At 34.5% G+C, this 22,186-nt stretch overlaps 1 protein-coding gene across 3 annotated transcripts in view; it reads right to left on the reverse strand.

The window, feature by feature from the left end:
- Window positions 1-22,186, reverse strand: part of ROCK1 (Rho associated coiled-coil containing protein kinase 1) — a 104,534-nt gene that overhangs the window by 36,932 nt on the left and 45,416 nt on the right. For 2 of the 3 annotated variants that reach the window (XM_036418479.2, XM_045574521.1), the window contains 8 exons: window positions 21,718-21,809; window positions 18,737-18,896; window positions 14,969-15,029; window positions 10,984-11,072; window positions 8,558-8,606; window positions 3,801-3,936; window positions 1,354-1,445; window positions 1,009-1,255 (listed from right to left, as the gene is read on the reverse strand). In XM_036418479.2, the coding sequence (XP_036274372.1) occupies window positions 1,009-1,255; window positions 1,354-1,445; window positions 3,801-3,936; window positions 8,558-8,606; window positions 10,984-11,072; window positions 14,969-15,029; window positions 18,737-18,896; window positions 21,718-21,809 (926 nt within the window). The remainder of the gene's footprint in view (window positions 1-1,008; window positions 1,256-1,353; window positions 1,446-3,800; window positions 3,937-8,557; window positions 8,607-10,983; window positions 11,073-14,968; window positions 15,030-18,736; window positions 18,897-21,717; window positions 21,810-22,186) is intronic. The other variant, XM_036418480.2, reaches the window with a different exon arrangement.

Here is a 22,186-nt window from a genome sequence, read left to right on the forward strand (position 1 = left end):
AAAATTGAAAAATATATGAGAAGTGGATAGAGAACCATACTTTTTATAAAACAAACTAAATTTTAATAACATTATGAAAATGTTCCTTTATTCACTGTTCTACTCAATTTTTCTTTTAACTCACAAAGACTGCTGATATTTCCAGTTCTAACCTTCCCAAGTACCTAATCTTCTTTGGTAATGGGATTCTATTTCTGCAATTGAGTTTCTATTTCTACCAACAATGCATGAGGAATTCCCATGTTTTAAGAGTAATAAACCTCTCAGTCTGGATTAGTCCCACTATCCAGAGTGGGACTTTTGTGAATCAGGCATGTTTTAAAATGATGTTTTCAGTAATCTGGCTGTAAAATTGGTAATATCCACATAATCTACCTCACAGGCATGCCCAGGAGAGTAAGGAAATTACAATGTGATATAAAGGTAGGCATTATCCTGAAAAAAGAAAAATGCTTAACTATTTCTGGTTTCACCAAAATCATTTTATGAGGGCAACATGATAAAAAATATACTTAAAAAGGACTGAGATGGTAAATTTTATGCTTTGAAGCACAATTACAATTTAAAAATTTAGAAAATTACCTTCTATTGATAAAATGTCTTATATATGTACAGTGAAATATGATTCAGCCTTACAAAGGAAGGAAATTCTGACACATGCTAAACATGGATGAATCTTGAAGTCATTACACTAAGTGGAACACGACAGACACAAAAAGACAAATACTGTATGACTTCACTTTTATGATAGTTAAACTCTCATAAAAGATACATAGAGACATAAAGTGGTTGGTGTTTTCTAGCAACTAGGAAGATTGAACAATGGGAAGCTATTGTTTAAAGGTTATAGAGTTTTAGTTTGGGGTGAAAGAAAAGTTATGCAGATGGATAGTCACAATGATTGCACAACAATATGAAAGAACTTTATGCAACTGAACTATACACTTAAAAATGAATAAAAGGTAAATTTTATTATATATATTTTACCACAGTAAAAAAAGAAATTACCTTGAAGGTCTCCAATCATCTCAGAATCATGTCCTCTGTCTCTTCGTTCAGCTTCCAATGCAGCTTGCAGCTGGTAATACTCCTTATCTGTTTGTGACTTGGAATTCTCTAGAATTCTATTTCTCTCCTGCAATTCTCTGTTCAGGGACTCTAGTTGACTAATTGACTTGCTCATCTCTGTGTGACTTTTCCTTAATCTTACAGCTGTGTCTGATTCTGTCCTAAGTAAATCATTGGCTTCTTCCAGCTATTAAAAAAAAAAAAAAAGAGCAAGAAAGTAGATTTTTACTAAAATACAAACTTATTAATTATAATATTTTAATAAACCACGTTCCAAAAACATACCTGCTTTTGTAATTGTGCCAGCTTCTCATTAGCAAGCTGTGAATTCTGACTTACTTTCTTTAAGTCTTCCAACTGATCCTTTAATGTAGAAACTAGTAAATGAAGGAATAAGATGTAGAAATCACAAAGTTTTCATGGAGGAGACATATAAAGTTACTTTAAAAAAATGAAACTTAATCTTAGGCCATAATAGTCAGCTACAACAGGCCCATTCCTAAAATAAAATTTCATCTTGGAAGTACCGTACTCTTAAAATTCATCAAAAAGTACAGTATCATTTTATAATATAGGATGCAAAATAGATTTGTTTCTACTATTATAATATTTCAAATTCTTTTACTTTAATAAGGTCAATCTATTAGTGAAATGTTACAGAGCCAGTTTTAATATAATTTATTTTTGAATAGTTCAGTATTTTTAAAAAGGTTCAAAACTCCAAAGGTACCAAATGGTATATAGTGTAGAATGAGTTTTCCTACCTCCATATTGTCCTCTAGGCCAGTGGTTCTCAACCTTTCTAACGCTGCGACCCTTTAGTACAGTTCCTCATGTTGTGGTGACCCCCAACCATAAAATTATTTTCGTTGCTACTTCATGACTGTAATTTTGGTGTTTTTTTGTTTGTTTGTTTTTTAATATATTTTATTGATTTTTTACAGAGAGGAAGAGAGAGGGATAGAGAGTTAGAAACATCGATGAGAGAGAATCATCAACCAGCTGCCTCTTGCACATCCCCTACTGGGGATGTGCGGGCAACCAAGGTACATGCCCTTGACCGGAATCGAACCTGGGACCTTTCAGTCTGCAGGCCGACGCGCTATCCACTGAGCCAAACAGGTTTCGGTCATAACTGTAATTTTGTTACTGTTATGAATGGTAATGTAAATATCTCTGTTTTCCGATGGTTCTCAACCACTAGCAGGGTTTCCTAAGACCACTGGAAAACACAGATATTTAATTATGATTCATAACAGTAGCAAAATTACAGTTATGAAGTAGCAACGAAAATAATTTTATGGATGGGGGTCACCACAACATGAGGAACTGTATTGAAGGGTTACGACATAAAGGTTGAGAACCACTACTCTAGGCCCTCTGATTCTCCTCCCCAGCCACAACTATTACCGATTTTTTCATATCCTTTCTAAGGTAGCCTATGCATCCATATCCTAATACATAAAACAAACTGTAATAACCCTGGCTCGGCTGGTTGGAGCGTCATCCCATACACTGAATGATGCAGGGATTCCTGGTCATGGTACATACCCAGGTTGTGTGTTCAATCCCCAGTCTGGTTGTGCAGGGGATGCAAACAATTGATATTTCTCTCACATCAATGTTTCTCTTCCCCACTCTCCCTCCCTATCCCCCAACCTTTCTCTTCCTTCCTCTCTCTAAAATCAATTTGAGAAATTATTTAAAAACATACAGGTTTTATATATGTGTGTGTGTGTGTGTGTGTGTGTGTGTGTGTGTGTACACACACACACACACACACACATATATATACATATATTTAAGCTATATAGACAAGCACCTCTGTTTTAACTGATATGTACTTTTTTCACTTATTAAAGATACACTTTAGAGATTCTTTTATAACATATAAGGAATTTATTATAGCATTGATTACATTTATTTTGTTTATAATTTTACCGTTTAAAAAATTGCTACAACAAATAGCCTTGTTTATACATCAATTTACATTGCATAAGTGTGTATGTAAAAAAAATTCTTAGAAGAAAAATCACTGGATCAAAGCATGTAGAAAGCTATTTTACTTATTTTCATTAATCCTCACATGAGGATATTTTTTAGAGAGAGTGGAAGGGAGGGAGAGAGACAGATAGAGAAACATCAATGTGAGAGAAACACATTGATCAGTTGCCTCTCGCACATGCTCCAAATGGGGCAGGGGATTGAACCTGCAAACAAGGTACATGCCCTTGACTGGAATCAAACCCAGGACCCTTTAGTCCTTGGGCCGACCAACACTCTAACCACTGAGCCAAACCAGCAAGGGCTAGAAAACTATTTTAGAAGCATTTGTAACATTAAACATGAAATTCTAGTTTCTGAGTTCTCTAAGGTGGCTGCTTGCTAGAAGTGCCTAGGAGCTTAATAAAAATACTGATGTTCAGGCCACATGTTTAGATCAATTAAATTAGAATCTCTGGAGTTAGGTATCAGTATTCTTTAAAGTTTTCCAGGAGATTTCAATATACACACAATGGTGAAAATCACTACTTTACCTAAAACATTACTACTGATCTTAATATACTATATATTTTATCTTGAGATATAGGTATTTAGCTCATGAGGTGTCATAGGATTATGACTTTAAAAACACATCAGAAGCATTAAAATTAAGAAAAGCTTGTGACAAAGACCCCAAGGATAGTGTTAGACAGAAATTCCAGTGTTTTTCAAAAGAAGTAATAATTTACCTTCATTTTCTACATTTCTCCTCTTTTCATTTTCCTGTTCTGCTTTTCTTTGGTATTCATTAATTCTATGCTGTAGCATCATTTTCTCTTTCTCAATCTGAGACACTGTAGATTCTAGATTTCTTCTTTGATTCCCCTGAAATTATAATAACAAGAGTTATTGTGATACTCCTCGTTTATTTGAGAGATCACTGTTCTTAAAAACAAAAACACAAAGACTTACCTAATTTTTGTTTCAAATATCAGATAGTACCTCCTAATGACAACTTTCTAATAACAGAATTAGCTTGCCCTATAAGACAGTGAGAATCTTCTACTTGAACTAGATATGTAACCTTTTCAAGGAGTTTTAAATCCATGCATATAAAAAACCTATCAGGTTGAATCACTTTATTCATTTAAGATAACCACAATACATTATATTACCAACATTTTGGTTTATTTACAACCCTACATTTAAGATATAAAATACAAAAGGGGTCAGGTAATAATTACATATTTGATAAATAAATTGTGTCAAGTTCAAATGGTACCAAATGCAATAAATTAAACAGTCCCTGTGTATCTACCTTAATCCTTTCCCTGTCTCAACAATTTAACTTTTCTAAGATTTTTTTTTTTATGTATCTACCTACTAATGCATACTAAAAAGTAATGGAGGCCCAGCCAACGTAGCTCAGTAGTTGAACATTGATCTATGAACCAGGAATTCACATTTTGATTCCCTGTCAGGGCATATGCCTGGGTTGTGAGCTCGATCCCCAGTGTGAGTTGTGCAGAAGGCAGCCGATCAATGATTCTCATCACTGATGTTTCTATTTCTCTCTCCCTTTCCCTTCCTCTCTGAAATAAACAAAAAATGTATTAAAAAAAAAAAAAAAAGGAATGGAGAAGATACCTATTTAGAAAATGAAACCATAGGGGAGAGGAAAGTTAAGGGGGGGAACAACCCAAACTTCCACAACTTAAAACCTTATCTTGTTTCTGAGTTATCATTATCAGCATATCCTGCTTTTGGTGCTTCATTTTTTATTTTTTTGTTTTATCCTCACCCAAGGATATTTTTTTCTATTGACTTTTTAGAGAGTGGAAGGGAGACAGAAGGGAGTAAAAGAAACATTGACAAGAGATAGACACATTGGCCAAAACCGGTTTGGCTCAGTGGATAGAGTGTCCGCCTAAGGACTGAAAGGTCTCAGGTTCAATTCCAGTCAAAGGCATGTACCTTGTTTGCGGGCACATCCCCAGTGGGGGTGTGCAGGAGGCAGCGGATCAATGACTCTCTCTCATCAATGTTTCTAACTCTCTCTCTCTCTCTCTGTGAAAAATCAATAAAAATATATATATTTTTAAAAAGAGATAGACACATTGATTGATTGCCCCAGGGATCAAACCTTCAACAAAGGCACATACCCTTGACCATGAATTGAAACAGAGACTCTTCCGTTCATTGGCTGAAGCTCTAACCATTGAGTAAAACCGATCAGGGCTTCATTTTCTCCACCAGGTTAGGGAAGTTTTACAAATTTGTCTCTCTCTTCTCCTTTCTAGCACACCCATGATGTGAATGTTAGTACTACACTGAAGACCCAGAGGTGCCTTACACTATCTTCATTTTGTTGGATTTAAAAAAAATTTTTTTTTTTGCTGTTCTGATTGGATGTTTTTTGCTTCCTTATATTCCAAATCTTTGGATTCTCAGCTTCATCTACTCTCTCTCCTGTTGCTGATTCCCTAAAATTGTTCATTTCACTTAGTATATCTTTTATTTCTGACAGGTTTTTTTTTTTGTGTTTTTTTTTAAGGTGTCTAGATCCTTTCATGCTGTTAAATTTCTAAGTTCATTGAGAATCCTTATATCTAGTGTTTTGAAGTCCATTAAGTTTCGGGTCTTATATTTAGGTGTTTGATCCATTTTGAATTAATTTTTGTATGTGGGGACGAACTGTAATCCAGTCTCATTCATTTGCATGTGAGTTTCCAGTTTTCTTATTTAAGTCTTCTATTTTAACAGGTCTCTTCTGTCACAGTTCTGGTGGGATTAAGAGGTAATGCCTCCTTTTCCACTTGATTTTTATTGACAGAGATTGAAGGGGGCATGGCTCCTCATTGCTGCTGGGAGGAAATGGAAGTTTTGGTACACCACTAGGTCTCCACTGATAACATGGCTGGGAGCTGGGGGTGGGGGGCAGGCTCGTCATTTCAGTGTTGAAGGTTTATACTGCACTTGACTTTTTCTGACAGCACCGCAGCAGAGAGTGGGAGGGGTGCCTGTTGCTACTGAGTGAAAGTAAAAACCAAACTCCTTACATGGTTGCCAATGACTCTGGGGAAGTGTGTGTGTGGGGGGGGGGGGGGGGGAGGGGGGGAGGAGGCTTGTCACTTCTCAGGGGATATGAAAGTCCTTCCTTTGGATATTCTGACACCACTGTGCCAGAGGGCTGAAAGTCTAGGCTTTTCACTCACCCTTTGCAGGTGGGGGTGGGAGTTACATTTTTTATGTTGTATTTGGCTGGCATGAGCAGTGATTATGTAAAAGTTTTCAGACTTGCTAGCCTGCCCTTTTCCTGGTCTGTTAGCTAGAGAGAGTGGCTTTTTTTAAAAAAAATCTATGCTTGTTGGTTTTTCCAGATTGCTGACTTCTCCAGCAGCCAGTCTAGGATATGTGGAGCAAAAAGACAAACTATAATGTTCATTTCTGTGTAGTTTCTTGGAAACCAAGTCCTCTAGCTAGTCTATCTTCTCTTCAACATTCAGAATCGTGTTTACATTTGTTTTATATTTAATGTCTAAGCTTTTAAGCTATATTTTGTAGGCAGAATAGGGGAAAGTACTTTCACACCATCTTTCTAGAAGCAGACTATAGCAATCCATTGTTTGCAGTTTCACTTCTCATGGTTTCAATTAACTGCAATCAACTGAGGTCCAGAAATATTAAAACTGAAAATTCCAGAAAAAAACAATTTGTAAGTTTTCTACTGCACACCATTTTGATCAATGTGATGAAATCTCACATTGTACGCTCTATATTGCTCAGGATGTAAATCATTCCTTTGCCGAGTATCCATACTGTCTGTAGTATATGCTCCCCATCTTAATTATCAAACTGAATGTCACAATATCATGGTGCTCATGTTCAAATAACTCTTATTTAATAATGGCCCAAAAGCCCAAGAGTAGTGATGCTAGCAATTCAAATATGCTGAAGGGAAGTCATAAAATGCTTCAAGTGAAAAGGCATGCATATATAGAAAAAAACATAGTATACATAGGGTTCAATACTATTGGGTGTTTTAGGCATCAACTACGGGGTCTTGAAATATATTTCAGCCCTAACTGGTTTGGCTCAGTGGATAGAGTGTTGGCCTGTGGACTGAAGGTTTGATTCCGGTCAAGGGCACATGGCAGGGTTGCAAGTTCCATCCCCAGTAGGAAGTGTGCAGGAGGCAGCCAATCAATGATCCTCTTTCATCATTAAATGTTTCTAACTCCCCCTCCCTCTCCCTTCCTCTCTGAAATTAATAAAAAAATATATACATATATTTTTTAAAATATATTTTATTGATTTTTTACAGAGAGGAAAGGAGAGAGATAGAGAGCCAGAAACAGTGATGAGAAACATCGACCACCCGCCTCCTGCACATCCCCCACCATGGATGTGCCCGCAGCCAACGTACATGCCCCTGACCGGAATTGAGCCCAGGACCTTTCAGTCCACAGACTGACGCTCTACCACTGAGCCAAACCGGTTTCGGCAATAAAAATATATTAATCAGACAAACAAAAAAAGAAATATATTTTAGCAGATAAGGTGGGGACAAATGTATTCTAACGTTATAATTAAGATTTCTCTTTCTACCTTGAATTTGAAGGCTGAATAACTTGAATCTAGAACACTTGAACTTTATTTGTATTTTAGAAATGAAATAAAAAGTGGAGGATATACAAAAAAGGATTTCTTAACTATTTAGAGTCAAATAAACAGTACTAGGCCGGATATACAAACACCAATGGCAAGTTGATAAAATATTATCTAGATCTCCTCAGATGATTATATGGATATCCAAAGCTACAAATGAACCTCCTGCCCCCCAAAAAGCCATTATTCCTTAAGAGAAAATTAAGACAACACGAAAACTATCAAAAAAATTACTTCTAAAATTATAAAGGAAGTCATCAAGAGAGGAAGACTATACAGAGTACAGAGGTAAAAAGACATTTACAAGATGACCAAAAGGAAAGGTATTACATATTCGCAAACAAACGTATGTATCGTGAAATGTTTCACTAATAATAAAAACTGCTTGTTAGGTGACCATGGAAAACATAAATAATTTAAAAATCAATGTATTTCCCACTTGAGCACATGAAATTATGTTAATATCAATCCTTTTAAAATTGTATTTTTTCCTCTTTCCTATTTGTTTCTTTCTGCTATGGCTGTAAATTCAATTTCTGATCTATTGATTATTTTGCTCCTTTCTCACTGAGTTTCAATTATTAAGAACAACTAAAGTAAAATTTTTGTGCTAAAACTTCAACACTGTTCTACAATAAAACTATACCAAAATAAACTAAAGTATAATCTAATCTGCATCACTTGAAACTATAACTCGTGAAGCTTTCACGATAAATTTTTGTATTTCAACCTATAAAGTTCAAATGTAATTTTCTCAGAAAACAAAACAATCTGAAAGAGTGGGGTAAACTCTCAAAATAAAAAAACTACTACTGATTAGAAAGCCAAAAGTACCTACCTCTTCATCCAATTCTTTCATTATTTTGTCTATTTTAATGTTTGAAGTTCTGTAAAAACAAAAGCAATATATATTAAAAATATGCCTATTTTTTATTAACCATGAGTAGAATTCTACTTTTCTCATTTTTCCATTCCATTAAGATTTCTTAACTGTTTTTATGCTGTGTATCTCTTTGGCAGTCTGGTGAAGTCTACTGCCTTTTGTCCAAATAATATTTTTAGCATTAAATAAAATACAGAGGATTAAAAAAAAAAAAAGCCAAGATATTGAAATACAGTCATAAATTTTAAAAAAATGTATGATTTAGTAATATGTGTGCTTCTTTGTTAACATATTAAACCACAAGATCTAGTGGTAGTAATTCAAAGTAGTAGTGAGCACAAATAATATTTAGAGATAAAAATTGTATTATAAGAAAATATTTGTAATTTCTATTGGTAATAACAATTTCACAGCTACTGCAAATAAGTGTGGTTTCTTGCAGATGTTCATAAAAGAAATGCTGAATTTCACTTATAAGTTAGAGAAAATATTCACTTCTTCTCATCCAAGTTTAAAAGACCTCACATTCCATGTTGCTTATGTTATATTTGATTCTAAATAAAAATTAGCCATTTATCCTTTAATACAAAATAAAGTAAATAAGGGAAATGTAGCATATATAAATCAGTAATTATACTCATTAGCAACTTGAGCAAAATTTGAGGTAAACTAAAAGTGTATTATCTCTATCACAATTCATTTTCTTTGGCTCTAAACATAATTCTGAGCTTCACATTTGCATGTACAATATTTTACATGAATATCCCCTCAAATAACTCATTCAGCATTTCCAGAACTAAACTTACTCCCTCCTTGCTCTACACTCTTACCCACAAAACTAATCAGCTTCTTCTCTAAGTATCCCTAAGTAAAGGACACCACTAGAAATCATCCTTGATTGACCTTCCTCCCTCATTCCCATTTAATTGAGTTAATAAATGTCAACTGCTGCCAGTTAATCAGTTCTGTTTAAAAAGGAAATTTGAGTCCTGGCTGGTGTACCCAGTGGTTAGAGCATTGGCCGCACACCAAAAGGTTCAATTTGGGTCATACCTGGGTTGCAGGTTCAATCCCTAGCCCTTGCGGGACACACGCAGGAGCAACCAATTGATGTGTCTCTTTCACATGGATAGATATTTTTCTTTTCTCTCTCTCAAAATCAATGGAAAAAATATCCTCTGATGAGGATTAAAAAAACAGAAGTAAATTTGTTATGTTTTTACTTCTATTTCAAGTTGTTATTTTGTTTGTTTTTACTTATTAGTTTAATAACTTTCAATGTTTTTCAATATATTAGTTTAATAACTTTCAATAAGTGTCGTGTTTAGAATAAAAATTACAAATTTCTTAGTGTGTCATAAAAAACTCCTCCAAGATCCAGATTTTGCTGACCTTCCTAGCCTCAACCTGGGCACCCACAAACCTCACATTTTCCTCTGACCACTGGCCACTCTGGCCATTCTGATTTCTTACCCAAACTGATCCTCACCACCACCACTACCACCAGTTTGTCATTTGCCTTTTAATTTTGATTAATTCTAGTATTTTTTGGATGTAGGAAGTTTTCAATATTTATGTAATAACATCTATTTATTCTCCAACCCCCACCATTTCCATATTTTATACTTAGAAATTCATTCCAATCCCGGTATCAATTATTTGCTTATATTCAAGTGCTTTTACAAAAAAAATGTTTATATTATAAGCTTTGCTATTTATTCTATCAGAAATGGTATGCAGTGAAAACTTTGTTTTCTCTTAATCCCAGTCACAAAATTGCCAGTTTTCCCAATTCCATTTGTTGCATACTTTATCTGTTATCTCTGTATTTCATTTACTTAATACATCCACTAAAAAATAAGGATAAAAATGTATTGTTTGTAATAAATAACTCACCATTAAGCTGCTATTTAAAATAATCTTTCTACATTTTCATAAATATACACTTATCAAATTTAGACTAATAGGAAAAAATTCTGAATTACTACTCTAAAAAATCAGTGGAAAAAAGAATGTCCGTATCAAAAATGTAATGAATTTTAATCTTATACAACATTTACATTTTAGAAAGCATCTTATTTAATGTAAACTAATTTGCTCTTTTAGCTACCTAATTAAAATGGGAGAGAAAAGCAATAAATCAGGCACTATATAGTTTTTTAATAAGAGCATGAGGAGCAAATACAATTTATATTCTGAGGAAAAGACAACTATAACTAATACATACCAACATACATATTACTTTCCAATTCTAACCAAGACATTCTTCATTGACTGTATATTAGCACTTTGCTTCTACTTTCAAGTGTTTATAGAGTGCAAGTTTTAAGTAAGCTTCACTATACAACTTTCAATGTAAGAAACGTATAGTTTATTCTCACCTGCACTTCTGCTCCATTTCATCTTTTAATTGCATCTCATTATGCAGTTGTTCTTCCAGCTTGTAAATTGTTTTTTGCAAAGTTTCCTGCTTTAATTGAAAACAAAATAAAACTCATTCAACTAAGAGTAATCATAAAGATTTTAAAAATAGCAAGTTTATGTTATCATTTTACACTGTTTACTCTTTTCCCTCCACCCCCCAACACCTAAACATATGTGAGGCACTGTGGCAGGCATTAATAAAATAAAATAAAAATTTGGTCAATAGTTAAATAGTGGGGCATAGGAGAATGAGAGGGTGAAAAGAACCTATAGTAAACCATGGACACATTAAAAATATTAAAATATAATATAATAAATAATAATAAAATTATATATAAAATGTTATGAAAGAGAGATCATATCCAATTCTTCCAGGAAGATGTAAAGTATAAGGTGAGACCTAAAAAATAAAAGATATTTACCAAGCAGAGAAGGTGACAGAAGGAAGGCATTTTAACCTTCCAAAAGTAGAGAGGAGGAGAAAATATAATGTATTTGGGAAGTAGAATTTAAGTATAGGCAAAGCACACAACATAACAGAGAATGAATCACCTAAAATCTGAACAGGTGAGTGAGAGCATGATCCTTGTATGCAAGAACAGGCATTTAAAAAAAGGAAATGACATAGTACTGGCATTTTAGAAAGATCACTTCCGTAATAGCAAAGTGAATAGATTAGAAGATAGAAAATTTTAGACAAAGCAACCAATTATAGTATTTTCAAGTCTGATATAAGGCAGAGACTGTAGAAAAAAGAAGAGAAAATTGATAACGATGTCAATTGGAAGACAGAATTTATAACCTAATAACTGATTAGAAATAAGGACAGAGTACCATTACCAACAGTAAGTAATGCAGTAACAATTGCTGGGGAAGGAATGGATCTCTGAACACATAATCTGGCCACTCAGTGTATATCCTATATAATAAAAGGCTGGTCCCCTCAACCAGGAGTTCGACCAGCAGGCATGCCGGCCAATCTCCCATGTCCCCTCCCCCTCACCAGGCTGGCCGGACCCCACCCATGCATGAATTCATGCACCACGCCGTGTGTGCGTGTGTGTGTGTGTGTGTGTGTGTGTGTGTGTGTGGGTGTACATACACACACTGAGTGGCCAGATTATTATGTGTTCAGAGATCATAATAATCTGGCCACTCAGTGTATGATTCCACTTATATGAGGTACCTAAAGTAGTCAAATTCATAGAGATAGACAGTAGAATAGAAAGGATAGAAAGTTTAAGTCTGGGATGAAGAAAAGGTTATGAAGATAAGTGGTGGTGATGGTTGCACAACAATGTGAAGTGCTTAATGCCACTAAATTATTCACTTAAAAATTGGTTAAAATTGTAAATTTTGTGTTATGTATATTATCACACACACAAAATTATCTTCATTTAAATCTTTCAAATATGCCATCTGTTTTCCTATTAAGACTCTTACCGATACATTGTTTTTTCATAAATTCTTAACTTCAAGGGATTAGGAAGACCACGACTGTCTATCTGTGTAGCAATTTATAGTTTATTAACTGCTTCCACAGATAATATCCTATTTGATATTTAGGCAAGAAATCAAACTAGAGAATAAACAGTAAATAAAAAGTGCTATAAAAATTTAAGTTCAGCGCTGGCCAGTGTGGCTTACTTGACTGGAACATTGTCCCATATACCCAAAGGTGGCAGATTCGATTCCCAGTCAGGGAACATACCAAATTTGCAGGTTTGATCCCCGATCTGAGCATGCATAGGAAGCAACGAATGTGTCTGTCTGTCTGTCTATCTGTCTCTCTCTCTCTCTCTCTTCCTCTAATTAAAAAGATATCCTCAGGTGAGAATTTAAAAAAAAATTCAGTTCACTAACTACATATTCAGAATGTTTACTTAGAGAATCCAAGAGGGCTGTACAGGTAAACACCTAGCCGCAGCCATACACAACAATTTCAATAAAATACAACTAAAATGTAAAATGGACATTACCCAGAACTACAGGAAAGTAGACTGACTGGAAATTCTACAATGAGAAGCAAGGAGAAAACCAGAAGGAAGAGCAGAGGAGCTGTAAAAGCCTAAGGTTCGGAGACACGGCGCGCGCGGAGAGGACAGAGCTGGAGAGGAGGGGGCGGCTGAATGCCTGGCTGGCGTTCCCTAGCGGGAAGGAGATAAAAGCTCCGACTGTGCTGGGCCCCAGCTCCGACTGTGCTGGGCCCCAGTTCTGACTGCTCTGAACCCCAGGGACCCAGGCTCATCCATACGGAGCGGGGCTGAAAGGCGGAACCCCGGGGGAACGGCGAAAGGAGGTCCTGGAGGCATGCACATTGTGCGCAGAAAAGGGACGGTTGGCTGTGCCGCGGGATTGCCCTGGTGGGAAGGAGACAGGGGCTCCAGACTGCTCTGAATGCCACCTCCAATCCCACTACCAACTGAACTGAACCCCAATACTGGGTTCATTGGGGGAGAGCCTAGACTGTTTGGTAGCAGGCGAAAATCGAGGGCACCTTTCTCTCAGAGGTGCTTGCAGTGAGTACTGAAGGACCCTAAGGAATACTGAGACTCAGGAACCGCATAGGGCGGGGCTGACGGAACCCAATGCTGTAGGCTCCACCCTGAAACCCCGCCCCATCAGGGAAGCTGCAAAAATGCCAAGACATCGAAATAGATCACAAACGAAAGAAATGGAGGACAAAAAGCGACTGGATATAGAGTTCAAAACCACGCATATAAGGTTTTTCAAGAATTTCCTAGAAAAGATCGATAAGTCCTATGAGGATATGAAAAGGGATCAACTAGAATTAATAAGGAATCAACAAGAAATGATAGGGATCAACAAGAAATAAAGAAAACATTGTCTGAAATAAAAAATATTATACAGAGTCCTAAAACCAGAATGGAAGATCGCAAGAATCAAGTCAAAGATTCGGAACATAAAGAGCCAGAAGACACTCCTCTGCAGAAGCAAGAAGGCAAGAGAATCCAGAAAATTGAAGATAATGTAAGAAACCTCTGGGACAACTTCAAGCGAACCAACATCAGACTTATGGGGGGTCCCAGAAGATGAGAGAGAGCAAGATATCAAAAACATACTGAAAGAAATAGTGACAGAAAACTTCCCCCACCTGGTGAAAGAATTAGACTTACAAGTCCAGGAAGCACACAGAACTCCAAACAAAAGGAATCCAAAGAGGACCACACCAAGACAAAACATAATTAAAATTACAAGAGCAAAAGACAAAGAGAGAATATTAAAAACAGCAAGAGCAAAGCAGGTAGTTACCTATAAAGGAGCACCTAACGATTGTCAGCTGATTTCTCAACAGAAACCATGCAGGCCAGATGGGAATGGCAAGAAATATTCAAGGTGATGAACAGTAAGAACCTACAGCCAAAGATAATCTACCCAGCAAAGCTAGCACTCAGAATCGAAGGCCAGATAAAAAGCTTCACTAATAAAAAAAAAAGCTAAATAGTTCATCACCACCAAACCAGAATTATATGAATTGCTGAAGGAGGTTCTTTTGGAAGAGAAAGTAAATAAAGATAAAAATTACAAACAACAAATACATAACTATCAACAAGTGAATCTAAAACCCAAGGAAATTAAAAAAAAAAAAATCTGATGAACAATATTAACTGAATATAATAGAATCAGAGGTAAGAAAGGGGAGTGAACTGACCATTCTAGGGGAAAAGGGGAGAATATTGTGGGAAGAGACTGAACATAAACTGTGCACCTATGGATGAGGACAATGGGGGATGGGGAAAGGGAGAGGGTGGGGTGGGAACCTGGTGGAGGAGAGCAATGGAGGGGGAGAAGGGAAGGAACATTTGTAATAATATGAATAAAAATTTATTTAAAAAAAAAAGAATATGTTTACTTAATATCATGCACACAAAATACATTATCTACAAGGCAACTTTTTTAAAAGAACAAGAAAATACCTACCAAGCTTTTATCCACATTGGAGCTAGTTCTGTTATCATTAGGATTTGCTGAAGATAAGTATCTGAAGGAAAAAATATTTTAAAATTAAACAAAACAAAAAATTCTTTAATGTCCAATAACAATTGATAACAAATACATGTTTATTTTTTATTCAGATTATACGTGTTCTTTTTTTTTCATATATATATTTTAGTGATGTCAGAGAGGAATGGAGATCGAGAAACATCAATGATGAGAAAGTCATTGATCGGCTGCCTCCTGCACACCCCACACTAAGGTTCCAGTTTGCAACCCGGGCATGTGCTCTGACCGGAATTGAACAGTTACCTCCTGGTTCATAGGTTGATGCTCAACCACTGAGCCATGCCACCTGGGTCTTGCTCTGCTTTTTAAAAACCGAATACAGATAAGGTCTTAATGCTGCTGCTGCCACTTCCCCTGCTACTACCTTTGCCATGCTGCAAATACTATTATTAATACTTCTATCATCACCACTATAGCCACCGCCTTGATTAATCAGGAGAGCTTTCTCAAAAAGATATCAAATAGCTACAGTATACTGTACAGCTCTTATGGGGCAGTATTAATGTGCTAGATACTAATAGTAAAAAATAGAAGGTAATCAAATGTCCTTTAACTACTTTTAAACATACTTTAACAGCCCTAGCCAGGTGGTTCAGGTGATTGGAGTGTCATCTTGTAGACCAAAAGGTTGCAAATTTGATTCCTGATCAAGGCACATACCTAGGCTTCTGGCTCAGTCCCCGGTAGGGACACATACTGGAGACAACTGATCAATATTCCTCTCTCACATCGATGTTTCTCTTTTTCTCTCCACCCCCCCTTCACTAAAGTCACTAAAAGCAATAAAAATATATCCTTGGGTTAATATTTAAAAAAACATATATTAATAGTGGTCTAAAACAGCAGGAAAATGTCATTTCCTATGTTTTCCTTGAAAATAATTCTGATCAACTAGAGACTCAAATAATCAGGTGACAAATGGGACTATGCAGTAGATGGGTAAGGAAAAAGTCCCCTGAAAAAAAGGACAAATTCTAGATGTAGTACAATTTAATTCCACTGACTAATAAGTAATTCAGAAATTCAGTGTGAGATTCTGCATTCTGTAAATGGAAGTATATAGCAATGCCAATAAAATCTGAATTAGATAGGAGATAACACTCATTGAACTCTAAGATGTCTTCTAAATTTAATATGCTATTAAATTTAATATGGTAAATTTTGTATTATGTATAAGTTGAAATTGATATTTAGCTTTCTTCAAAATTAATAATGTTTCTTTGAATGCAGCATTGGAAATGTAAAAACACATCAGTATACATCCATTTATTCTATTACTTCTTGCCTTATTTTCTTTTTCAAGTTTCTTTTGCATATTATATTGTTGCTTTTATATAGAATCTGGTCATTTAGGTAACTTTTGTTAAAGAGATGGTAGATGATTAGAGATGTAGCTAAAAAGTTTAAGGATATTTTTAAATCATTTTAAATTCAGATATACTTTAGCAAGAAAAATCTGTCCTTAATAATTAAAAGTATGTTTAGGTTTCAGAAGCAACATTTTCAGAAGTTTTCTATTTTATGCCAGTAATTCAAAATTATGTTTACATATTATATATTACAGTAAGGCTAATCAATAAACAACCATTCCCTGGTCATTCACATAATACATAATTACCAAAAAATGCTATGCTACTCAATAAGGTAATGGTACTTAAGACCAGAGTTCAATTTCTACTTTTCAGAACCTCAGAAGATAGTTTGGAATATGTAACTATCCCAAAAAAAAAAATGAGTATAAGGAAAAACCAGAGAACATAATCAAGTGTATGACAACACTGTACAATGTTTATCTAATTCAAAATTAGATAGTAAAATGTTTATCTAACTCAAAATTAGCATTGTATAGATAAGCCTAAATAAAGTAATTAACTGTTATGTAAGAATATCCAAAAAACATGGTGATGTTGACATCAACATCTCAAGTGTTTCAGAAACCAAGACAGAAAATAATTTATAAAACTACAAAAAAATAAAAATTGAAAGGATACTTCAGCATAAAGTACTTTAAAGCTTCTCTGAGTATTTATTTCAGTATAAAAGAGCTGTAGTATTATACTCATAAAGGGCTAGGAGGGAAAAAGAATTAAAACCTGGAACTTTTCCAAGGGCCAAAACTCAAGTACTACTTACCTGGTTGGTGACGCAACAAGTATTCAATACTGTTTAACATTTGGGTTATTATAAATAATTTCATAAGCCAGGATTAAATTGCCTTCTTGTTTCCTAAACTTGACCTGAATTAGCACTTATAAAAAAAAGTTGACTAAAAGACAAGACACTTCACTTTAAAAATAAGTTTAGCCTGTAATATCCTCAAATTTAATAATTACTCCAAGCAATAAAAAATACCTAATACCACTCTAATGGAGTATCATTTAAATTAAAAAATATGTTTTTAAACATAAATTTAATAAATAGATTTAACACACCTAATAAATGTTGCCATATAGTTCATTGTTTATTGGTACAGCACTTAGTTCAGATTTCTACTGTGTAGCACTTACAACCTATACTATACAATCCTATCCATATCCTCGCTAGGATGTTAGCATCTCAAGAGAAGGTAGTATATCTTATTCATCCTCTCCCTGTACCTTGATGCTTAGTACATACCTGACAAAGAGTAAGTTGTCAAACATGTCTGTTGAATGAATGAATAAATAAATGCTCAGCAAAGTGAAATGATGTTAAATGTTTAACTTATATTTCAAGTCCATTTTTAAAAACGAAAGCTAACCTTAGCTCATACTATCCTATATAATAAAAGGGTAATATGCAAACAGACCGAATGGCAGAACCACCAGTCGCTATGATGCGCACTGACCACCAGAGGGCAGACGCTCAATGCAGGAGTTGCCCCTGGTGGTCAGTGTGCTCGCACAGGCGGAGTGCTGCTCAGGCAGAAGCCCAGAAGCCAGGCTCAGGGCTGGCGAGTGCAGCAGCAGTGGCAGGAGCACTAGCAGAGAGCAGGCGTAAGCCGTCAGTTGAACATCCCCCTCGTGCACCGGGCCTCTAGTTAATAATAAACACTGACTGCTTACTCCATGTAAAGCATTGTTCTAAGTGTATTGCTTATTATATTGGTTTGGTTTACTTAACCTTTAAAACAACCCTATGAGACTGGTGTTATCAATATTATCATAATCATCCCTATTTTTGAGAAAATGGGGACATAAAAGGTCAAAGTCACTAGCCTAAAGTCACAGGGTTTTACATGTTGTAAGATATTATGAATTCATTTGGTGGTTTTTAGAAGGAATCACAATTTTCAAAGAACTAAAAATTACAGGCCTTTGGTAACATCAATATAGTGATGATAATGCTAGAAAACTGTAGGTTGTTCTAAAATGTATTATAAAACCAGAAATCTTTGGATAACAATATTAACCATAATATTAGTATTAAAAGAAGCTTTTAACCTAGTAATTGCTATAACTTGAAGATATATAATATATAATTCAAAAAAGAATTTCTGTAAAACAGTATCTTGAACATGGATGAGTCTGAAAGAAATGAAATATGAAATACTAGAAAAATCATGCATTGCTAAAAATGATATATTTTAATGATATTTTATCTTTCTATACCAATAAATCTACTTTAAAGTTCTTCAATAGTTTTTAGATACCCTAAGAAAATACCACAACACAAATTAGTACCTATCCCTAAAATCATACTTACCTACGATTGCTGTAATATGTAAATCCTACAAAAGGTAGTTGATTGCCAACAAAAGCTTTAGGTATAGGGAATGTTTCCTCATCTCCTTTATCTTCTTCCAAGTCATCAAAGTTACTTGTATCAATATCACTACTTAAATCAGGTACAACTGGTGCTACAGCTAAAAATAAAAATAAAAATAGCAAAATTTAACTACCAACTAGTTGTTGATTCCCTACATTTCTAATCTGTATAATACTAAATAGTGAAAATCTTTAAGTGGTACATGGTATTCCAGAAAATCAAAGGCTTTGGAGTCAAACAGACTTAGATATTAATCCCGGCATTGTCATTCACTAGTGTGACGGACCTATAGCCTCGTTATTTAGGTCTTTTCAAATTTTCTGCTTTCTGTCTTTAACCCCACACCTGTCATTTCTTTCTATTGTATATATATTATTGATTTTTTACAGAGAGGAAGGGAGAGGGATAGAGAGCTAGAAACATTGATCAGCTGCCTCCTGCACACCCCCCACGAGGGATGCACCCGCAACCAAGGTACATGCCCTTGACCGGAATCGAACTCGGGACCTTTCAATCTGCAGGCCAACGCTCTATCCACTGAGCCAAACCGGTTTCGGCCACACCTGTCATTTCTTTATTTCTAACTCAAATTATTAGAAAAAGTAACTTTATAAACTTAATACTTGGTACCTATAAATTAAGAGTGAATAAGATCAGAAAGCTCATAGAAATCTGCCAAAACCCTGCTCCCACACAACCGAGGAACAGATGGTAAAGATTTATTGTAACTTATATCTAAGTGGTAAAACTATTAAAAGAACTATTATTTGCATAAGTTAAGCAATTTTGCCAACAAAAATTAGAGAACTGAAAACATTAAAACTGTTATATAACTTTTAAAAACTTAGGAGGTCAGAAAGGTAAGTTCAGAATAAAAGTATTTTTGGTATTTTAGAGGTGGGAAGTGAAAGGGGTAGGAAAAAAGAAAGAGAAGAGAACAATTAAAGTCTATAGACGAATTTTTCTTTATTTTTTTAAAATAACTACAAAATAGGAATTATTAGGATTAGGAAAAACTATTAAAATGTTTGCAAGTATGTTTAAATATATGATAGCAAAGCCACAGATAACATTATAGAGCTTTAAAAAATAAGAAATGATAATACTAACAGAATTATATAATTACAGAAATTCTTTAAATATAAAATTCTTTTGATTTAAGTCAATGAAGTAATTCACTTTACCCGTTTTCATAACTATAAACAGTTATGTTAAAGATGTACAACAATATTATAAAATGCCATTGATTTGGACCCCCCCAATTCCACAAGAATGAGCTATACAAGGTAAATAACGTTTGTTGATAACACTGTTTTCCTAGTGCCTGAAATAAAATAGTGCTCAGCACATAGATGTTCAATATTTGTGGATTAGATTACCTTCCCCTCCTAATTAATGATCAGCTTTTCAGTACACAAAAGGAAATGATGTCTTCCTTACTTTTTAGAGTCATTTATTGTGCGGTTATTCTAGTTATTAATGCATTGTTTCACTTTGGAAAGGAATTTAAAGCAATACAAAATACACTTTGTATTTCTCCAGTCCCCTTTTAAATTTCCTTAAGTTTTATAAACACATTTGTATGTTTTCAGCCTTTTATAACATTACTAAACGTAATTTGAATAAAAACATAGAGCTTTTCAATGCAAACATTCTTCACCTCACTAGCTACTCATCTCTCTGTCTTGCAAGTTTCTCATGCAACATGAAGGCAACAACCATGTCACATTTACTTGTGAGGAGAGGAAGTTCCTTACTTCCCAGTGTATAAGTACTAATAAGTTCTCTCATGGTCAAGCTGCTACTGTAGCTTGTCCATGTAGCGGGTCATTCAATGTCATTCTGTCTAGCGGTATAATTTCTTGATTTCCACAAGAATTTATTCTCCTTTTCTCACTCAATTTTATAGCATAGTGCAATACATACACAGTACTCAAACATAATATAACTATATCTTTTAAAATATTTGGTAACTAAAATATCTCACAAATTTTGGCAAATATACACAATTTATTTCTTCAAACTTGGTAAGAATTTTCTCCCCTGAAAGTCTCAACTAGACAGGCAGTCCTTAAGACAAATACCTAATTTGTAACTGTTCCTAAAATCACACAGTTGAGTTCATTTCCATTATTACTGTTCCTTGCTATTACTATGGGAAGAATGAGGGGCTGGTATACAATATCATTTCTTTGACAAATAAAAGGGAAGAAAGTTCCTGAGACTTAAACAGTGGAAAGATAAATTCTTGGCTTCCCAAACCCACAAAGATGATGGAACTTTGGCGCCATTATAATTTTGATTGAACTATGTTGAGTTAGGTTTTCTGTGAATTATCATATAGTTTTAACTTTTTTTAAAATAGGGAAATATCCTAAAATGACTGAAAATGAACTTCTTGAATACTACATATTTTTATTTGTGAATTGCAAGCTTCAAGCCTAGTGGAATCAAGTATATATAATTTCCTATATACTTACACAAATTAGTATTCTACTAACATATTAATAATAGAACCTTGTATTTTATGTTAGGTTTAAGTAAAAATAAGAGAATACCTGGTATTTTCATAAGAAATATATTTTAATTTAATTAACCTTTATTTTTTGACTCTCCCACAATGAGATATTAATGTCTAAAACAAAGAGCAATTCAACCAAGTTCAAAATCAAATTGTCTCAACTCCATTACATGTATATATTATTTCATGTTGTTATCTTGAATGTAATGTAAAAGAAGTAGCAGTACAATTTTCCCAATACTATTAAATATTCTCTCTTTAAGTTAGGACAATACCCATATTGCATCTGCATACTTTAGATTTTCATTAGCTATACACAATATATTAGCAAGGCAGTTTGAACAGACTACCATTACTTTCAAGTATTCATTGTGATATGCAAGAAAAATTAACTTACTGTCTCGAAGTGTTTCCCAAGCCCACTGATCATTTTTGAAGAAGAGATGTCGTTTGATTTCTTCGACACCATTTCGCCCTAATCTCACCTCTCTGAATAAAGAAGTAAGGAGAAAAGTTATTAATAATTTAAGATATTATTATCATTTGTCTAGACCAGTATAGGTCTAAGTCACCCTAAAATTATACTGTCAGCATAATTTTCAGCTTAAATAAAAAAGTTGAATGCTGAGAATACTAAAATTTTTTTTTAAAAAACCAACATATATTTGTTGATACTACATGATTTCACCCTGCTTCATAAGAATAAATAAAGCAGTAAATTTTTTTGATAGCTTTTTAAAACATTGGTAGTGGGCTGGCTTTAGCTCAGCGGTTCCTTTGACAGTAAAACAGTGGCAGTTATACATTTTTTTGCAACCAACAACTTTATTTCACACTAGAAGCTAACAAAAATTCAGAAAGGCATT

The sequence above is a fragment of the Pipistrellus kuhlii genome, unplaced genomic scaffold, assembly GCF_014108245.1.
Source record: "Pipistrellus kuhlii isolate mPipKuh1 unplaced genomic scaffold, mPipKuh1.p scaffold_m20_p_6, whole genome shotgun sequence".
Taxonomy (NCBI): Eukaryota; Metazoa; Chordata; class Mammalia; order Chiroptera; family Vespertilionidae; genus Pipistrellus; species Pipistrellus kuhlii.